The sequence below is a fragment of the Chelon labrosus genome (assembly GCF_963514085.1).
Source record: "Chelon labrosus genome assembly, chromosome: 10".
In the NCBI taxonomy this organism is placed as follows: Eukaryota; Metazoa; Chordata; class Actinopteri; order Mugiliformes; family Mugilidae; genus Chelon; species Chelon labrosus.
Window position 1 is genome coordinate 16,897,542 of NC_140360.1, and position 20,853 is coordinate 16,918,394.

At 42.1% G+C, this 20,853-nt stretch overlaps 1 protein-coding gene across 1 annotated transcript; it reads right to left on the reverse strand.

Moving 5' to 3' along the window:
* Positions 1-331: 331 nt before the first annotated feature.
* LOC311494667 (uncharacterized protein) lies at positions 332-20,147 on the reverse strand (the record flags this gene model as incomplete). The annotated part of the gene is made up of 54 exons (XM_084553838.1): positions 332-1,279; positions 1,398-1,640; positions 1,730-1,917; positions 2,468-2,756; positions 2,854-2,961; positions 3,541-3,594; positions 3,688-3,795; positions 3,907-3,960; positions 4,151-4,258; positions 4,383-4,436; positions 4,566-4,673; positions 4,984-5,091; positions 5,183-5,344; positions 5,434-5,487; positions 6,403-6,456; positions 6,618-6,725; positions 6,824-6,877; positions 7,133-7,186; positions 7,314-7,367; positions 7,475-7,528; positions 7,705-7,812; positions 8,564-8,662; positions 8,846-8,890; positions 9,403-9,456; positions 9,587-9,640; positions 9,748-9,801; positions 9,907-9,960; positions 10,139-10,237; positions 10,702-10,755; positions 10,947-11,045; positions 11,207-11,260; positions 11,375-11,482; positions 11,599-11,652; positions 11,755-11,853; positions 11,962-12,006; positions 12,108-12,206; positions 12,453-12,506; positions 12,650-12,694; positions 12,835-12,888; positions 13,026-13,070; positions 13,164-13,217; positions 13,334-13,387; positions 13,489-13,542; positions 13,880-13,933; positions 14,221-14,274; positions 14,376-14,420; positions 14,946-15,023; positions 15,492-15,584; positions 16,078-16,131; positions 16,236-16,268; positions 16,801-16,833; positions 16,954-16,970; positions 18,053-18,259; positions 20,054-20,147. The coding sequence occupies 54 exons, from the start codon at positions 20,145-20,147 to the stop codon at positions 1,133-1,135; spliced, it is 4,464 nt and encodes a 1,487-aa protein (XP_084409964.1). The 3' UTR covers positions 332-1,132.
* Positions 20,148-20,853: the final 706 nt, after the last annotated feature.

Genomic DNA, 20,853 nt, shown 5'->3' on the forward strand with positions numbered 1-20,853 from the left:
CTCCAGGGTGGAGTGTGAGTGTGTGGTGTGAGGCTAGTGGGAATTAGGGATGGGGTTTGGGGGTATGCGGGCGGAGGGGGGGGGGGGGGTGAATTAACAGAACTCGTAGCACCTTCTGAAGAGAGAGCAACCCAAAGCAAAGACGGCCGTTCAGCCCCAGATCCATCTGAAAGCTAATGTTTGGTTCAGCTCAGATTTAAACTCAACATGTTCACTTTGTTTTTCAGCGTGAGGTAGCTTTAAACAATCTGGATGACTACAATAAAACAAAAAAAATAAAAAATGAGCAAAACAAATTCAATTTTTTCAATGTTTTTGGGGATGAGAACTGGGCCTTCTTCTGATGGGCAGTCAAGGGGTACAGGACACTGAAACATACATCCCAAATGTAACCTCACTTTCCAAAAAGTGTTGGTGTGCATATAGACACATGTACACACATAATGTGGAAATATATATAAAACCATCTGGTTGTTTATAAACACAGACTTTTACAACAATAGAACCAAGGATTTATAATACACAGTAAAGCTTCGGCTCCTGCTCACGATGGACAGGCCTGGAGCGCACGGTTGGTTTTTACTTACTGAGAATATTGATTTTAATTCTACACTGATTCAAAATGCCGTATTTGTGTGTCAGGAGGAGGGAAACGGGGAGGGAGGTGGAGTAGGACTGGGACAGAGGTTGTGCGGCTGTTCTGTAGTGGAAAAGGTTGGGGGCTTGTCTTACTTACAAAGTGAACCCGTCCAGTCCTACCTCAACTCTGCCCATTCAGGTTAGACAATAAATAAGTGACATCAAGTCATGTTTCTGTTCTCCATAACTTGTTTGCTTGGTCCCTCTTCCTCCTGGCTCTGACTCATTCCCGTCAACAGTGGGCCATGGGAAACATGACTGGATTTCAGGAAGCGGGTTGACAGAGAATGCTGGTGTGGTGTACAGATATTGCCGGTGCCCTTCAGTGCTAACATCCAGGGAGTACAACTTGGAGAGCACTTTGTTGTGAGAGAAAAAGTATCAATTTTCTTTTACAATTTTCCAGTCTTCTTTATTGTGGACGTGTGTGTAATGTTTCATGGTTGAGTTTATTTATTTCCTGTGTTTTGGGGGGCCATTGTGATACTCCACTTTACAAGAAGCAGACAGCGCCTACATCCACTCCGAACTCCTGATCCGCTCCTCCGATGTCCATAGGAGCAATGTCCACGATTGGCAGACGGGAGGTTTTCTGTGTTTTGTACTCATAGACAGTCTTGCCCCACCGGCCTGTGTGTCTCTGTTGGGTGACAACGGATAAATTTGTTACCTACAGTCTTATAATGCAATGACATTTCTACAAATATATAGTATATGTAGTTGAGAGGCTCTTTGTCCTGTTTCTGTTTCGCACTCACCTTGCAGCCATCCTCCAGCACGCTGTAAGTGAAGCGACTGTTTCCCTCTGCACGGATCTCCACATCATTGGAGCCCTGCAGCAGCAAAGCCTTCTTCAGGTTGCCTGTGGCCTGGTCCATGTAGGCGATGCTGTTCTTGCAGTGGTAAGTGAGGTTCTGGGATGCTTCAGTGGACAGAAGCCTCAAGAAAGTCAGCTGGACGCTGCCGGCGTTGCCAGCAGGGCCGTCCTGCGCGTAGCTGAACTGTAGAGCCAGACAACAGGCGGGGGAGTCAGCAGATTCCACATTAACTTCCGTCTCTTCGGGATTAGTTTAAACACAACACTACTCACGTGGAATCCACCATTCATGGTCTCTCCGAACCAGACGTGTTTGCGGTCCTTGCTCTTGCTGGTCCACCAGTTCTTCTTTGGTACCTTGTCGATGCTTGGGTAGACACAGGTCTCTCCGGTCTCCATGTTACAGAAGACCTTGATGGCATCAGCTGTGCTACCGATGTTGGGATCAACCCAGTAGTCACCTGGACAGATGAGAGAGGCAGGTAAATGATGAGAGGAGGCTAATAACTGAATGCAAAAATGTCGAATCGCTCATTTTACAAAACCATGTTCTTGAGCTGAGAAATATTTAATCAGTGTGGTTTATGTGAGATATTTGATTAAATCTTTTATAATATGTTCATTTGAGTGTTGTGTCTTGTTCTTAGTCATTTATCTTTTAGTTTGAACTCTAAACATGGCCAGGCCACCTCTTTTCTAAACTTATTAAATCTCCAGTGTTCAGCATCAGTGAATCCACATAATCAGACTAATTAAGCAAGCTGGGGAAATAGAAGCATATCACAGCATAACTGATGATGCTCTATCCTGCTGTTCTGGTGCTTTCAAAGTTTTCTGCACAGACAATCCGTAGTTATTTTTATACTGTATGAAATGCAGTGTGGGAATCCAGAAGTATGAAGACAGGATAGTATAACATCACATGAACATCATTAAAAGTGCAGTCCACACAAGCTTGTTTTCATTTATCTTTCAGTGGCCAGTAAGGCCTTGGATCTTTGCTCTACTTACCGCTCTTCCACTCAGGATGGCACAGTTTGAGGTCTCTGCAGGTGCGAGCAGGGTTCTTCTGGGAGCCGTCGGGGTTGCGCAGGTTCTCAATCTGGTTGTTGAGGGACTTGAGGGAGGAATCGACCTCAACGTCGTGCTGCCTCAGAGAGTTGGAGGCCTCATCGGCTCTCATGTACCTGAGAGGATCGGGGGACTTCTCAGTCTGACCCAGTCCAGCAAAGGCAGACATGTCGATACCAGGGCCAGGGGGACCGGGAGGACCAGGGGGTCCGGGGTTACCAGGAGGACCCTAAAGGATGGTGAAAGAGGAGAAATGAGACCTGACTGGAACAGAACAGTATATAGGCCTGTGGAGGTTGTAGATTTTCTAACGGCATGTTACATACAGCGGGACCAGATTCTCCAGAACGTCCACGAGGTCCGGGGGGTCCAATGGGACCAAGCTGTCCATTAGTTCCGTCTTTGCCAGCGGGTCCAGAAGGTCCAGGTGGTCCCTACAGAAACAGTGAGTGTTAATCAAAGTGACAGCCAGAGGATGCTCACATGAAACGCCACTTCATTTACTAAACTTACACTTTCTGTTAAACTATTTTTTCTCTGACTTTAAAGCCACTATGTAGTTTGGATAAGAAAGAATCTGAAAAATCAATTCAAATGCACCAGCAGCTTCTCTCTACTATGCTCAGACATTTGCCTAATGCATGAAGAGTATTCGTATGGTGACATTTCTTCACATTTTTTCTTATCATCCTCAGTGTTCGGCTAATCTAGGACAGATATTGAAGCCCATTTCCGATCTCAGCAGGAGTGGTTTCACAAATCACGGTCCCCCCTGAATGTCTGCCACTTTTCCTCACGGAGAGTAATTACAAAATGCTTTGGCTGCCCATCTTATCACAGCAGTAGGTAATTAAAGCACGTTGCCTTTCCTGTCCCCATCTAAGTCAGGTGATTGGAGACTTACAAAGAGACTGACCTGTGCCCTACATTACCATCACATATCTTGAATGTTAAAGCTGCAAGATGGAAATGTAACAAGGGAGTGTTTCTTCTCTTTCACCCAGTTTGCTCACCTTAGCGCCACTTGGTCCTGCAGGTCCGGCAGATCCAGAATCTCCGGCGGGGCCCTGTCAAGACAAGGACAATAACAGATTAGAGGACGCACAAGACAGATGATAAGTGGCACTGCAGGGATGAAATATTAGGCTTGAATTGCTTACAGGAGGTCCAGGAAGACCTTGCAGACCAGTGAAGCCACGGTGACCCTTCTGTCCCCTCTCTCCAGTCTCACCAGCCTCTCCCTTGTCTCCACGTGGTCCTTGTGGTCCCTGGAGTAAAGGTTGGTAGGTAATTCATTACTGCATGTAATAAGCACTTTTAATCACCTCAGTCAAAGTAAAATCTGAAAAAAACTTAATGGTAGGTTTCAGTATACTTACAGCCATTCCTCTAGCACCAGCTGATCCAGGGGGTCCTGCAGGTCCTTGTGCACCCTACGTAAAGAAATGATAAGAGTGGGAATTTTATGAAATATACTGTATGAGTCAGTGCCCAACACTGTGCCTATAATATAATATAATATGCCTATATATATAATGTGCCTATATATATTACTATGTATAACTGTGCATGTGACAAATAAAATCTTATCTTATCTTATAATCCCTACAGTGTGTCACTTACAGCCTCTCCTCTGTCTCCCTGCTTGCCGAGGGGTCCGACGGGTCCAGGGGCACCAGGGGAACCAGGAGCTCCGGGGGCACCAGCAGGACCAGTGTTACCTCGCTCTCCCTGCAGGAGGACAAAAGATGATGACGCAGGGTAACAGTCACTTTTGCTAACTAGCACATCTGGTAGGTATTTGTCAAACAGTAAAGTGTTAGACTGATTTCTGATCTTTATGGGAGTCTCCCACCTTGACTCCAGCAGATCCATCTCTTCCAGGGGGTCCATCTGATCCAGGGGTTCCCTGATTCACGAAAAAACCCCAAATTAAAATTATGATACAGCATGGGTCGATTTGATGGACCAAGATGACAGCATTATTTCCGGAGTTGTAAATATGACTATTTTGATGTTATTGTTGTTCAGTTCTTACCTCTCTTCCAGTCTCTCCAGCAGGGCCAGTAAGTCCAGGGGGGCCCACAGGTCCAGGGGGTCCACGGTCACCAGCAGAGCCAGGAGATCCCTGTTTGCCAGGCTCTCCCTACACACAGAGGAAAAAACATATATTTCAGCAGCTCCTTCATCATCATCAAAGGTCGAGTATAATATCTGGACATTCAATAAATCAATAAAAGAATCACTATTCACAGTTTTGAGTTATTCACAGATATTGTAACTAGAGATGGTCTATGGTAAATCTAAGACAAAGTCACATTAAAATTAAGGGTTGTCTGAAAAATGTTGATATGTCCAGATTTACAAAAACTATGTGGTATCTACAATTTTATTTCAATTGTCCCATAGCTTACACTGAAACAAACTCAAACACATTAGTTGACAAAAGCACTTACAGAAGGTCCAGGGAGTCCAGGGAAACCTCTCTCTCCACGTTGACCAGGCAAACCAACAATACCACGGGATCCAGCCAGACCCATGGGACCTGAAGGTCCATCAACACCCTACAGAGCCAAGACAGAGAAGACCAAGTCATGAAATGTTCTTGTTCAGGTGCACATGACTGAACTGAAATAGGTACAGAATCAAACTCACAGGTGGCCCATCCTCTCCAGGCTCTCCCTTCTCTCCCTGTGCGCCAGCAGGTCCACGGAGCCCAGCGTCTCCCTGTCTTCCTGGGGGGCCAGCATCACCGCGGGCACCCTTTGGTCCATCTTTACCAGCAGGGCCAGCAGGACCTGAAGGGCCAGGGTTACCCTACATTGGAAAGATAATGAATTTCAGTGGGTGAGAGCAGAAATAAAATCATTTAGAATTTATTTGTTTGTTTTTGATGAAATACTCACATTAGGACCAGGAGTTCCAACTCTGCCTGCAGCTCCAGGGAAACCTGTAGCGCCCTGTTAATGTGAAAGAGATTTTAGTAAACATCAACACATAAACTCACTTCTCCTTGTATGCTGAATCAAAATAAACTACATACTCTCCTTTTGACACATTAGGGAAAACACATGGGAAACACATGTAAATAATGAGTAATACAATTAATAGTATAATGACTGATCTCATTTCATTGGTCAGTTTTAAAGTCTTGGTATATTACATGCTATCTCACTGTGACACTAGGACAGAGTGCTGGTACAGTATTACTTCTGTAAGGCTTTTAATGTTGCCAGTAGAAGTTGGAGCTTCATTGTCCAATGTGACATCAGATAGATACCTTTAGATTTGCTGATGTTCATCTCTAAAGCACAATGCGACAGTGTGCAATAAGTAATGATGGGTTTGTAAAAATATGTTTCGTTTAGTGTATGTTGAGGTGAAATAACAATGAGCACCAACAGTGATCCATGCAAACTGGTCTGTGTCCACCTGGTTGGCTTGCCAGTTTAATTTACTGTCTATACTGTATCCAAATATCTACATCTCTTTAAGGCTACAATTAAAGATTACTATCTATTAATTGAGGCTTTTGCTTTGGATGAACAAAAATGAGGAGTGTCCAACTAGATTAGTAAACAATACAAATGTTGAGAAATGAGTTGTGTTACTGTATTAAATAAATTGTGTCATAACTGTGTCAGTCAGTTTACTACCAACAAATCCTCACAGTGGATTAGGAGCTCTAACCTTGGGAGGTATTTTTTCATTGAGATTTTCAATTATGGGTTTATTTGGGCATTTCTGAAGATTTTTCTATCAACTAACTAAGTTTTAGTGTGTCCCGTGTCTTGTTTACATGAAGTATTAATTAATCAGTCATTGTTCAGGACTACAAAATGGACCATATATGTGATGGTGTAGGAGTTACTTACAGGAGCTCCCTGAGCACCACGTGCTCCTTTAGGCCCAGTTACACCAGTAGGTCCCTGAAGAAGAGATAAACAATTAATCATTTTCACGTCACATTAGAGTAACTCTAGCAATGTAGCACTGCTGTGTGTCTATCTCCAGTTTAGTTTAATACAGAAATGGATACAAGAGATAAAGTGTCCATTTCCGGGTCTTCACTTTCAGGTCAGACACTCACCACGGGTCCAGGAGCTCCGGATGGTCCCTGAGGTCCAGGAGAACCAGCTTCTCCCTTCTGTCCGCCCTCACCGAGTTCTCCCTTGGCACCAGGCTGACCATCTGCACCCTGTATATTTCAAACAGAACAGTGACATTAGCAGAGTGCCAGTAAATGGGGTTAAGCTATTTGATGTGAACAGAAAGTATCGAGGTGATTTTACTTACAGGAGGTCCAGCGAAGCCAGCAGGCCCAGGAGGACCAACCTCACCACGGTCACCCTGTGAGAAAGTGGAAGAGACTGTTGGTCAGTGCTGCCAATAATACTTATTACAGCATGACACTCTTTCAAGGATAAGGGTTGGAATTCCATGGTTAAATAGGACCAAATTAGAAAGCACAAATACATTTCTGTTACAACACAGACTGAATTAACAGTGAGAAAGTATTAATCCAATCAGCCCACATATCAGACCAAGTACTTAACATTGGTGTTTACTCCAAACTGTGGCACTGACACAGAAGAAGGTACTTACAGGAGCACCACGGACACCAGGAGCACCACTTGGGCCTGAAGGTCCAGTCTCACCCTGGATAGAAGAGAAACTGTCAGTTAAAACAACCAAGATGACTCTCATACAATATTGTTTGTTCTGAAGTAAACTATATCCCAGTTGATCTCTTTAACCATCTAGGAGCAAACGCTGGTATTCATACCTTGGCACCATTGGGTCCAGATGGGCCAGGAGGACCAATGGGACCAGTCAAACCCTGAGAAAGAAAAAAGCATGGATGGCGAAATAAGAGAAAGAGCTCAGATGTGAATGTATGTTGAATTGCCCAAGTGTTTTATTCTTCAAAATTTATTCTGAACTCACTCTAGAACCATCTTTTCCAGGAGCGCCCTCAGGTCCCTTCTGTCCATTGTCACCCTGTTGGATAAAAAAGAAGGCTACGTTTAACCATATACCCTATGAAATTATTTATTTGTGCAGCATTAGACATTACACTGCACTACTACTATGAGCTACACACTTACTCATGAAATAATACACAAAGCTAAAATAAAAGTGTGCCATAACATTTTCAAAAAATATTTGTCACTCACTCTGTCTCCCTTTGGTCCTGGGATACCACCGGCTCCTCTCTCTCCGGGCATACCCTGCAGGCCTGGGGGTCCCTGGGATCCAGCAGCACCAGCTGGTCCAATAGCTCCCTGATAAAAACCAAGAAGCAAAGCTGGATTAGAAATAGGAGCTCACTGGTAAGTCATATTCTTTGGTGTCATGGTGAACCTGCAGTATTTTATAAAAGCTGCAAAAAGCTTTAATCTGTCCCAATAAAGCTTCATTATTCATTTAAAATATATCACCCTTCAGAAAAGTTGACCAAAGTTGCTTTTCAGCATATCCAACAATGACACAGATGACACCATCACTGCTAAGAATCAGTCGGCTTTCAGCTCCAGCATATGTAAAGGTCACTGATAAACATGCCATATCTGGCAGATATTTAAGTGTAAAAATGTTGTGGTTTAATTTGGGTTATGATGGAACAGTTATTGGCGGGATGCAAAAATGTCTGGAGTTTAGTTATAACTGTGAGGTTTCCAGGCAATCAGTAGAGACTTCAGGAAGTCTTTGCCCATTGTTCAAGAAATCAAAAGAAAATCCTAAGAAAACCCTAAGTAGCTTAAAGAAATTATCAAAAATTCATTGTGTGTGTTTTTTTTAAGCAATGACTCTGGCTTGACTTAAATTTTTATCCTTTGTTTCACCCTGAAGACATTCTGATGTGGATGATATTAAGTTAAATCCAGCCACCACAGACTTCTTCACACATTCTCTTAAGCTCCACATGGAAAAATTAAAGTACTTTCTAAGGAACAGCTAATACATTACATGGTATAGTTATTTCACTCTAAGATAAGCAATTATTTGGGAGAGGTTCAAAAATCATCTACTGACCTTGGGTCCATCAGTTCCAGGTGTTCCAGGAAGTCCACGAGGTCCCTGAAGACCCTGAGGTCCAGCACCACCCCTCTCACCAGGGAAACCACGTTCACCCTGTCAGTGAACAAAGACACGGTGGATCAGCAGGAGAAACAGGAAGTGACATCAATATCTCAGTTAAAATCAAGACCTACCGACTCTAAGTGTACATGATAGACATAGCTTGCAGTGTTTGTATTTCTCTTTCGATTAATAACACTAGAACTGTAGATGAGAAGCCTGAACATGGAAACTCACTCTGGGTCCAACAGCACCAGGAGCGCCACCCTCTCCAGGAACACCCTGCAGAAAGAAAAGACTTATTAGTTTTTATAATAATCACACATTCACACATCTAAAAACTTCTGTTGAGCTGTCCTTCTTAGTCCAAGAATGAATGTGAATGAATGTAATTTGTTGTACTTAAAGCTAATTGTACTGGCCATTCTGCAGGAACATAACCATGTCATATAAAAACATTAAAATGCCAAATTATAGACAATGACAAAATCATAATACTACAACAGAGAATAAAGACTAATAAGACTATTAAATAAGAGCTGATTTGGGGGGTTGATGAGCCATTTTGGTCATTTTAGCGTTTAGCATTAACACAGGGATATTTAAGTGGCTTCTTCTTGTTGTGACAGAGAACAGCACTGAATTGTGCTGTAGGGCACAATAATAATACGACGCTGATGCTGAAATTAATAAATGGCAGTTACTTTTAATATAAAATACATTACCTTATCTCTACTTTCTTAAACCACAGATGAACCTACAGATGGCACAAATCAGTAAAAATGAATACTCACTTGGTCTCCAGGTTTTCCAGCCTCTCCAGGGGCACCAGATGGTCCAGGCAGACCCTGTTCAACAACAGCAAATGAGTTGGTGAAAGTCTCATACTGACAACTTCTATTGCTGTTCATGTTTTAATTATTTGTATCAACGTTTTGCGTGTACAGGCAGGTGTACCAGATGATAACATGTACTCACCTGGAAGCCAGAGGGTCCAGGCTGTCCTTGCTCTCCTCTCTCTCCAGCAGGACCCTAACATAGACCCAAACACAGGTGATCAGTGAAGGGCAAAGAACAAGCAAACTGTCATCTGAGTGTAAGACATATCTTACAACATGTAGGTATACTGAAATACTCACAGCAGGGCCAGAAGGTCCAGCAGCACCAGTCTCGCCATCTTTTCCAGGCAGACCCTGTTCAGAGAAGAGCACTTAAACTATGAAAAGTGCTCAGGAAACTGAAATTGTTGAATCCATTTGTAAGATCTGTAAGAGTTGGAGGAAGGTAAAGGTACTTACTCTTAGACCAGGACGACCCACAAGACCCTTCTCTCCAGACTTTCCAGGTTCACCCTATTGAAGAGAAACAACATTAAATCATCTGTGGAAAGTCTCTTTGGCTTTTGAGGGCACAAAGATTAATGTAGTATAATTATAGTAGAGTAGTATCATTTGTATATGCGTGTACAGGGGTGTATTTAGAATAGTGTGTTGCTGGCAATGGTGAACTCTGTGACACTCAGACACGTACATTGGCTCCCTTTGGTCCAGGGAATCCCATCACTCCTGGCTGTCCACGGGCTCCCTGAGGACCAGGTGGGCCAGGGCGACCGTCCTCGCCAGCAGCACCCTGTCACAAGCACAAATCATAAATCAGCACTGAAACAAAGAAGCAGCAGATCTCAACCCAAGAGTTGAAACATTTGTGCTCTTGATGTTTATAATGTATATTTTATATTATATATGTAGGTAAAGATCATTATACTAGAATGCAAAAATGATTCTAAAGTGAAAATAGATGTCTCTAGGTTGTGTATCAGGCGTTGTGGCTTATGGAATGTAAAGAGAGTGTAAATTGCTCTGTTCTCTGCTACAGTGAAATACAGACTCATTGTGTTGAGTCTATTCAATACAATGCTTTAGATCATGGTGAATTAAATGTTGCAGTAAATGACTTCGCGTTATATTTACTGTGTTTTAATGGACATGTATAGTAGTTCATCTGTGCTGCTTCAGTAATATTTTTGGATATGAAAATGCATATCAGTGGTTAGGCCTGTGTATCATAGAAAATTACATTAATATTGTACTTACAGAGGGTCCAACTTTGCCTTGAGGACCAGCATCTCCAGGACGACCAGTAAGACCCTATGAAAGGCACACCCATGTTTTAGATATTGTCAGCATTATTCAGAAAGTGGGACAACTCTTGATACTGCACTGGATGAAATGAATTCAGTGGAAACACAGCAACCACACTAAATATCCAAGAAGACTATAGGAGAGCAACACTGCTTGACTGATTCTGGACTAGTACTGTGTGAAATTGCAAGACTCACTCTGGCTCCAGGGAGGCCAGACTCTCCTGTGCGTCCGGGGTCTCCAGTAGCACCTTTAGGCCCAGCAGCACCAGCAACGCCACGGTCACCAGGGGCACCCTTAAAAACGACAAAAGGAATCAAGCTTTAAATATGAGTTACATAACAATCAGCTGCTGTTATATTTTTGTCTTGCCGTACTGTTTTGGCCACAGATAAAGACAGCGGTGTCTGTGAGATGAAATCAGTATTCAATAAATACTACTTTGCACAGGACCCACCTTAGCACCAGCAAGACCATCCTGACCTGGGAAACCACGGTTACCAGGAGCTCCCTGAGAGAAATCACAGAAAGAAACATAAAGATTAGAGTGTGCATAAAAAGCCCATGTTACCTGTGTTACTGGTAAAAAGTGACCAATAAGTTTTTCCACGTCCTGATTACGTACTCTCTCTCCTGGAGGTCCGAGTGGTCCAGCAGCTCCAGGCTCTCCCCTGGCGCCTCTCTTTCCTTCTTCTCCTGCAGGGCCAGGTGCACCTTGAGGACCAGCAGGGCCCTGAAAATATCATGACATATCAGTAAATCCAATCCAAGTCCTAGATGTCTCCTTATGTTTATGGCCCACTATATTATATGGCCAAAAATCCATTAAATTCAATCTGAGCAACTCACAAGCTCTCCCTTGGGTCCAGCTTCTCCTTTAAATCCAGGAAGACCAGGGTCTCCCTAAACATGGCAAGAAAAGAAGACAGCCACAACAATTACTAATCACAACATGAGCAAATATTGAGGTTTCACATAGTTTCAGTTTGTCCACAGCTCACTTACAGACTGTCCTTTGGGGCCCAGAGGTCCAGTTGCTCCCTGAGGTCCAGGTGGGCCACGGGGGCCAGGAAATCCAGGAGCACCAGCAATACCAGAAGCACCCTTCAGGTAAAAAGAAACAATAACGTATCATGTAAATGTAGATCTGATAAAATATAAAGTATGATGAGATAATATAACATCAAAGAACCATCAAGAGTATGGACTTACAGCAGATCCTTTAGCTCCAGGAATACCATCAGTACCAGGGTTACCCTATACAGACAGAGAAGGAGGAAACATTGCATTACAGTGCATCAACAATAAATCAGAAAAAAAATCATGATGTAAGAATGATACTGAGATCGTAAACTAACCGATGCTCCGGCAGGTCCAGGAGATCCTGGGGTACCAGCCTCTCCACGGGGTCCCTGTGCTCCTTCAGCTCCACGGGCACCAGTAGGACCAGCTTCTCCCTGGCAGGTCATAATAAATTGTGAATAACACTGCAGCATTTGTACCACCATTTCATCCGGCTGAACATAATGCTGGAGTTCCTCGTTATCATACGGTGTGTTCCAAGATGCATGACACTGATATAACCTGTCTATGTCTATGAGTAATTTGTATAAGTTGTCTATGAAAAATTAAACTATAGGTTGAGACTCCATACATAAGGTCTACTACAGATACATATTTAGGATGAAGTGATCTGTACAAACCTTAGCTCCTGGGGATCCTGGGAAACCGGGAGCTCCAGCAGGACCAACTGGACCCTGTAGTGGCAACAAAAATCATCAGGTTAGAGTTCACCTTTGATCACCTTGCTGCTGTGATATATCAAAGTGATACAAAACTGAATTATAAAAGAAAAATCAATGAGATGAATTGGACAAAAAATGGGGACTGTGATACGTACAGGGGGACCAGCAGGACCGGGCAAGCCATCATTTCCACGGGCACCCTGAAAAGTGCAAAGACAGAACAGTCACTTCTGTGGATCATTACAAAAAGGCCAATAAAATTATAATCTACCAAAGGATCCAGAGTTAGAAACTTATTTTCTTGTGAACTGATTGATGCATATGTGAAATTATCACTTACTGCAGCTCCAGCAGGTCCAGAACGTCCCCTCTCACCAGGCAGACCACGTGGTCCCTATGACAGAAGATACAACTGATCAGGTTAATCGTTTTGATTCAAACATCTATTATTTCTCTTACCAGCAATGTGTCACTATACACTATACTATACACTATAAATGTGGTCGACCCGATATAGCAGTGTACACTCACCATGGGTCCAGGGGCACCATTCTCTCCGGAAGAACCACTCTCACCCTGATAGGAACCAAGATAAAGAAAAAATTAGAAGAAGTGAGCATAAAACAGTGAAAGCTCTAAAGATACAGGACAATTAGACAATGATCTAACCTTAGCTCCTGCAGTACCAGTCTCTCCCTTAGCTCCATCCAGACCAGGATGACCCTAGAAAGAAACATGACATCAGGACTCACACATCAGCCAGTGTTCATTCATTGTGAATGAGCATCTACAGTTTAGTTAAAAATTCATATTTTAGCAACGATGGCTGAAACACTCACTCTGTGTCCTTTGATTCCAGGTAGTCCAGGAGTTCCAGGGAATCCACGAGCTCCCTGAAATAAAAAAAAAAATGATTATGTTTTATTCACCGCCATTTTGTGGTTTAAGCCTTAAGTGGGCTACAGCTGAAAAATACTGATTATTATCTGCTCACCTGAGGCCCTGCAGGTCCACGTTCACCAGCTTTGCCAGGTTTGCCAGCATCACCCTGAAGACAAACAGGAAGTAGAATGAGTGCCATGCACTTCACTGGAAAGCTACTGCAAACAGGTACACGTGTGAAGTCATCATTTTCTTCAGTAACATTTGGGGACATATAGTGCCCCCTGGTGGTAGGTTGTGAAAAGTTGTGAAAAAGAAGGAACAGATTGACTTTGATGTCAGTGTAAAAGTAAGGGAACAGACTGAGATAGTTTTGTATATAGCTGGAACATGTTTAAGGACCATTTTTATATAAAAAAAAATAAGGATGGCTTGGTGTAGGTAGTGTGTTTATAATTTAAGGAGCTCTGAGCATTATATTTAGTTGATGATTCGCCACTTACATCGCTTCCTGGTTTTCCAGAAGGTCCAGGTGGTCCACGAGGTCCCATCGATCCCTGTCAAAAAGCAAACAAGACAAGTCATTACTTACTATTTTGTACTAGCTCCACATACGGACAATTAAATAGTCTTATGTGATGCAAAGTGTTAACTGTATCTCCAGAGTTAGCTGTAATATTAGTGATTTGCTCTGAGTGAGATGTACTAAACAGCTTGATTAAGATTAAAATGGACTCATGGTACTATCTATAGAACAATAAGAAAGTATGTGTTGTTGTTAAATCTTAAACATTGCATCAGATATCAAGTAGAGATGCATTCTGGGATTGATATTTATACTTACAGCTGGACCAGGCTCTCCAGCCTCGCCGGGGGCGCCTTGGAAACCCTGTGGCCCCTATTTGTTCAAATGACAAACAGCAGCAATATAAATTTCTAAATTTATGTCAACAATTCTTGATGTATTTGAACACTGGGTGCTTGACTGAATGTACTTACAGGAGCTCCAGTAGGTCCAGGAGGACCACGAGGACCCATAGGACCCTGAAAAAGAAACATAAGACATAAAACATTAGTGCGGAATATATTTTACAATCTCATCCGACAAACAAACAACCAAAGCTGAGTAAAATGTAACCCTTGATCCAACTTGGGCTCAGAAAGGCCTTAGAGCTGATATCCCATTACCATACCTTTATTAGAAGGCCTCTACAAAATCTATTCTAGAGATCTTTAAAAAATAATGTTATGCAATATGACTTATAAGGCACATTTCAATGTAATTTATTCTCAAACATACTCTTTTTATGGTCTGTTTAAATTTCAACTCCGGTATTCAGCTCAGCAAACATCAATTTAAAAAGTCAGATGGAATCTCTGCATGAGAAATTACTCAAATTACTCAATCACAAGGTGGCAGCACTGCAATCATCTCAGTGATGAAAGTATTTTTTAAGTTCATCATTTTCAATAATGTTTGGTGTTTGTGGAAGATAAACTCTCTTCATACTGGACAATTACACATAGACTCATCCTGTAAGATGTACCACAGTAAGCAATACTACATACCATTGGTCCCTGCATCACACCCATCTGAGCACCTCCAGCCTTCTCATCAAAACCTCCGGCCATCTGAGCAGCAAAGTTCTGTAAACACACAAAACAGACCAGTCTCAGTTCATCATGTTTGTCTGCTGGAGCTAAGTGGGTCTCAAATACTGATTTGAATGGAGCTTTATGGAAGATATGCCTGAAAAACACCTGCACCTGCTCCCTGCACATAATTTGTCACACTTTTTATTTCTATAACAGGTGCCAGTGTGTCTGCAGCCTGTCGACCTGCTGGTTTGTCTGTTCACTTGTTTATGTCTTTATGCTTTTCACAGAATCATTTTATGCCAGATTTCAGATTCACATATCAGTTTTTTCGTCCTCTGTTTTGCCTAAAGAACAAGCATATTGAGTAATGGAAAACACACAGATATCAGTGTAATGTACAGTATATTATTAGTTTCCAGTGTGTCATACATTTTAACACTGTACGGTATGTGTGTGTGTGTAATATTGGGCTTGGCACAATTTGGCAAAATGCCGTGTTTTACAGCTTAGACTCACCCCTCCAAGCCCTGGTGGTCCGGGTGGTCCAGCAGGTCCTGGATTTCCAGGGGTGCCAGGCTCACCATCTCTTCCTCGTGGTCCAGGATTTCCCTAGGGAAAAGAGAGAGAGGTGATTTCTTTGAGTCACTGAAAGCATTAAAAAAAGACCTCAGGTCATAATGGTAACAGTGTTGTACAGAGATGCAGACAAAGCCACCATCTGTGTGACTTCATCCATCTGCTGCTGGCGTTAACCAGCAGGAGCACCGTGTTAATTCCATATTTTTTAAGCTTTACAGTTGCATGAAATGGTTTCTCTGTTAGTCACTGGTTTCAGTGGTCTCTTGTTTCATCGATCTCCTTTTTAACAAGGCATTTAGAGTCATATATTTTTTGCATGATTAGGTTCCCATGCTTGTGTAGAACTGACTCAGCCAGTTTACTTCTAATAATGATCAGAACTGCTGTTGTTTGACCAAGTTCTGGTGGCTTAGAGCTCAAATTATTTTATAACAGTATCAATTAATATGAGACAGTTTCCTCTGAATTATCTCCACAGTAGATTAGTAGGGGGGTTGTTTCGTCTCAGTGTGATGTCTCTTACCTTGTCACCCTTAGCGCCAGCTTCTCCACGTGATCCTTGCTCGCCTGGGGGTCCCTGCAAAAAACAAACATGTTTGTCTGAGCAACCCAACATGACGAAAAGATTCACAGCAAAACAAATATGGCAAACTTAGAATTAACAAAATGTTTAATAGTTACCATAGGGCCGGGGGGTCCTTTTGGGCCTACAACCTGCACAAATATGAAAAGGAAGGTTTAGTCAGGAGGCCTCCTTTGTTTCTAAACACACTATATTTCGAGAACATTCCAACTTTGTAGGAGGTGGCTCTCATGCTTAAAACCTGATGAGGAATTAGTTTGACAGGAAAAGCTTTTTCTAAAAACATCACCTCCTCTTGACCTCTGGTTTGGCTGACTTTCTTCACCTGACGTGTGCACTTGACCCAAAGTTGCTGAGAAGAGCTAAGAGGATTTGATTGGGTTCATTATGTCCTAGGAATGCACGGTTTGTCCTCATTTAATGGGAACTCTTAGATATTGTGGTTATCAGTGAGAAACCTTTCCTTTCTTTGTGGAAAAATGTTGAATACTCAAGGAAAGTAAGGAAAGTATGCTTTGTGTGGGTGAGAATTATGATATATTTTAATAATACATTTTTATTCTGCAGTTGATAATTCTCTAAGGAAGCCTGGTAGTTTCATGTTCAGTGGTTATGTTTTAAGTATTTCTTCACTCTTATGTATCCAGGAGGGTCCATACTTACATCTGCAATATCTCCTGGTTCTCCTTTCTGGCCCTGAGATGAGGAAAAACAACAAAACAAAATTAAATACTGTTACATTTACAAAAAAAGTTATGCTGTGTGAGGGTATTATTTGTTGGGAGTATAGGTATCAATATTTTCCCACCACCTCACCTTAGCACCAAGAGTCTCTGTTGTTGCAGATAGACGGATGAGAGGGAAGAAAGAAGAACATCATTAAAAGTGGTACTTTGCTGTGACACATTTCAGACACCATGATTGACTTGAAATCTACAGTCTGTGATTCCTAAGAAAGGGGAACCTGCAAGAAAAATCTAAGGATGCTAAGGTGATCAAATACCATTTACCAAACCCCAAAGGTAAAGAACCCATCCAGTTTATATTAATGATGCAAGCGATGAGGCAGAAGCAAGCATGGACTGAGAGATGAGGGTTTAGATCCAATCATTAAAGCAAAACGTTAAAGCAAGTAGAAAGCAAGTGGTGTCAGTTTATTTAATACATTTTGTTTGGGTTGTTATTTATAGGAAATTTATGGAACCATACTTCAAGTGAAATTAAACATTATTTGTTACTGACTGCCTGGAGAAAGTGATGAGATGTCATTAAATGTGCTTTGATAGTCATGATTTTGTTCAAATTACTCTAATTTAGATTTAAAAAATACTTTCATGTATGTGTTTTGTCTTTAACAGCTTAGTCATCATTTGACAGGAATACAGTAGCTGTGTACAAGAACCTGAAACTTTCACAGGTTCAGCCATATAGTGTAGTCTTGGCATGACAGGTTAGAGAGACTCTAAGAAGACACTTAAATTTTAGAGTAGACCTTGAACTGGTCAAACGTTGAGTTGTGGCTCAATATAAAGACAGACTTCATCTTGTGTTACACTGTGCAGAAGTGTCTCTGTTGGTTTAGGTGAAGACCAGATAGCACATCCCAGGATCCAAATCCCAAATGGAAAAGACTTTCATTGAGGATGTAAAAATCCTGATAATGCTGCTTGTCTAGTCTCCATAAAAAAACACGAGGGTCACTTTGTGAATAGGGAACGCCTGATGTCAACTGAGTTACAAACTCCAAATCATGAAATCAAGCAGACACTATGATTCTAATCTATTTTAATCCTGATCAGGCAGAACATTTGGATTCAGTGGCAGTTCCCTGTTCAAAAGTGTCAGCCAGAAAAGAGATAAATGCAAGCAAAAAAGAGTAATTTATTTATGGGTATGTGAATAAATAAATTACAACCAATGGGCGCACTGGCATCAGCGGGGCAGATGGGACAGCACTCTCCAGATGGGATGATAGGGTTGGCACACTCTTTGATCTCCTCGCAGATTATCTCATCACACAGAACCGCTCCGCTGTCACACACACAGATGCGACACGACTCTGGCTTCCACACATCCTTATCATTATACTGCTGGCCGTCCTGGATGCAGCCACCTGCCTCCTCTGTGGTGACCAGCAGGGGGCGGGTGACAGGAGGACAGGAAAGGAATAGGAGTAATAAGAGGGTAGAAAGGTTGGTTTAAGAAAGAACAAGACCAGCAAAGGCAATGGGATTTGTTTTAGTGTTGTGAGATGGTATAGTAAATGTTTAAAAAAAGGTTTAAGAAAAGGAAGTGGGAATAAGAGGATGTAAGGGGTCAAGGGGCAAGACGAGGATGTGGGAGGAGTAAAAGCAGTATGGGGTAAGATGGAGGAGTGGTTAGTGGGTACAGTGGAGGTGCGCAGAAGGAAGAAATAAAAAGAAGTAATCTTAAATAAAAAGACTTTCTGAAAAAGTGTTCACATTAAAAAAACAGGATAATGCATTAATAAAACACAGAGTGACTTTAAATTAACATGGAGGGAGAAGACTTTTCCCTTTGATGCTGATGAACAGGTGCTTTGACCCAAAAATACTCTGGTATAAATGATTAACTGTGGAGCACAACTATAATTTACAAGCTTTAATAATAACTCACAAAGAAGGCAAGAGAATTCCCCAATTCATCATATGGAGAATTTTACAGGAGCATTAAATTTAATGTCAACACGAGCCACAGTTAACAGCTAACAGCCCTGAGGTATTTCACGTCTTTAGCTCAGTATATTTAACCTGGAGGCCTGCTCTGCGGCTCGAATGAATGAACCTCTCTTACAGGGATACTGTGCCCAATTGACAAGCTGCTGCCTTAAGTAAACAGAGGTGTCTCTCTGAATTTCTCCATCTGGATCCCATAGATGTGCTAAGAGTTAGTGCAAACACATTGGGGAATTAAGAATGGGTGATTTGTTTAATGCATACAGCTTGGGACTGGGCCTGCTAACTACTGTAATTAGTTTTTAAGAGTGATACTTAGCACATAGGTGTTATGAGACAATCAGTTTGACTGCTTGCAAATGAACCACCATGTCTTTTTATTTAAACTTTTGGATGCTAAGAGCTAATAAAAGAAATAAGACAGGAGAAAACTAGAAGCCGTAAACCTAAAGTGAATCTTGCTAAAAATATATGTCCATCATCTGTTGACTCCCTGCTGTGCATGCTGTCCTCTGTCTTACTCCCTTCCTGCTCCCCTTTGAGCCTGCTAGTCTGGGGTCAAGCGCTGTCTGACCCTGTCACTTTGCATCATGAAAATCCTGAGTCTGCTCCAGCCAAACCCTGTGGCTGAGGTTTATTTTGCAAGTCTTGAAAAAACAATTAAACTCACTTTTCATTTGTACATAGTGGGCAATTGTTTGTGCTACAGATTGTCAGGAAAAAAAGGCATGCATGAAATATAGTTTTTTGCTGAAAACACTGCAGAGCTGATTTCCAGCTGAAACTCAGCTTAATATAGCTAAGCAAATAGGACTGTAATGTGACCAAACTCTGCAGGAAAGTCTGAGCAGGACCCAGTGACAAATGGGCACTTGTTCACCTGGTCCTCCATCCCACACAGATGCACCTTGACAGCCTCAGCTATCCTACAGAAAGAAATGCACTGGCTTCTGTGGAAAGACTTTTGACGGCCTGTTTCACAGTATGAACTCACAGCTCAGAAATAAGTAAAAACTTCTATATTTTTACTAACATGAAAAAAAAACTACATCCAGACAGCTTCATTTGACATAACACCACAGAAATGTAATTTCCCCAACACAAATCTTATAAAACTACAGGTATGAAGTATTGAAATGGCAACATAAAATTAGTAATGGGATCAGAGCTTACAGAGTTTGCAAGAAAAAAGGAAAAATAAAAGAAACTTTGCAACTTACGGTCATCCTCTTCCTGACATCTGACCACGGATAGTAAAACAACTTGGGATGCTACAAGTAGCAGAACAGTCCTTGAATCCACAAAGCTGAACATGTCTAAATATTAGACATGCAGGAGCTTGGGTGAGAATGAAGGGACGGAGTAGACCCGGCTTTCAGACAGTGGTGTGTTAAGTGAGTGTTCCCAGAGACTTATGGAACCATGCAGTCAAACCCTCCAAAATCTAAGTGGAATCCAACGCGGGGCCCCAGCTGGCACTCTGCACCCACCGCGTCAGGGCAAGTACCGCGGTTTTATGTCCACTGTGCCTTGTATGGATCTTCGTATATTCCAAAATACCAGTCCTTCCCCCAGACCCCCTGTCAGGCTGAAACCTGAACCACATCTCCCTCCCCTCAATCCAGCAGCATCTACTTCTCCCAGGGATTTTTTTTTAACTCAAGCCCTCCTTCCTCCCTTGACCTGTTTGGCCTGGCCAGGCCAAGAGATGCACCTTCACTTTCACATTAAAATGACAGACACAAGCAGCAGAGTACAGGTCAACCTTTGAATCAACTACATGCCATTGTGTAAAAAGCTGGATTTCAGCGCCACGACTCACGTCATTTCATAAAAATAGTAGTTTCCTTGTGGACAAGTCTAAAAGAACTATAAAATACTATTGGCATATAAACCAAATATGTCTTGGTGTACACAAATATAATAAAATTATGTATTCCTCCTTGACTACCTGTATGCTGAGCATCTTTAGAACTGTCTGCACATAATCTTTATCAATTGAACTCCATGTGCTATGTTT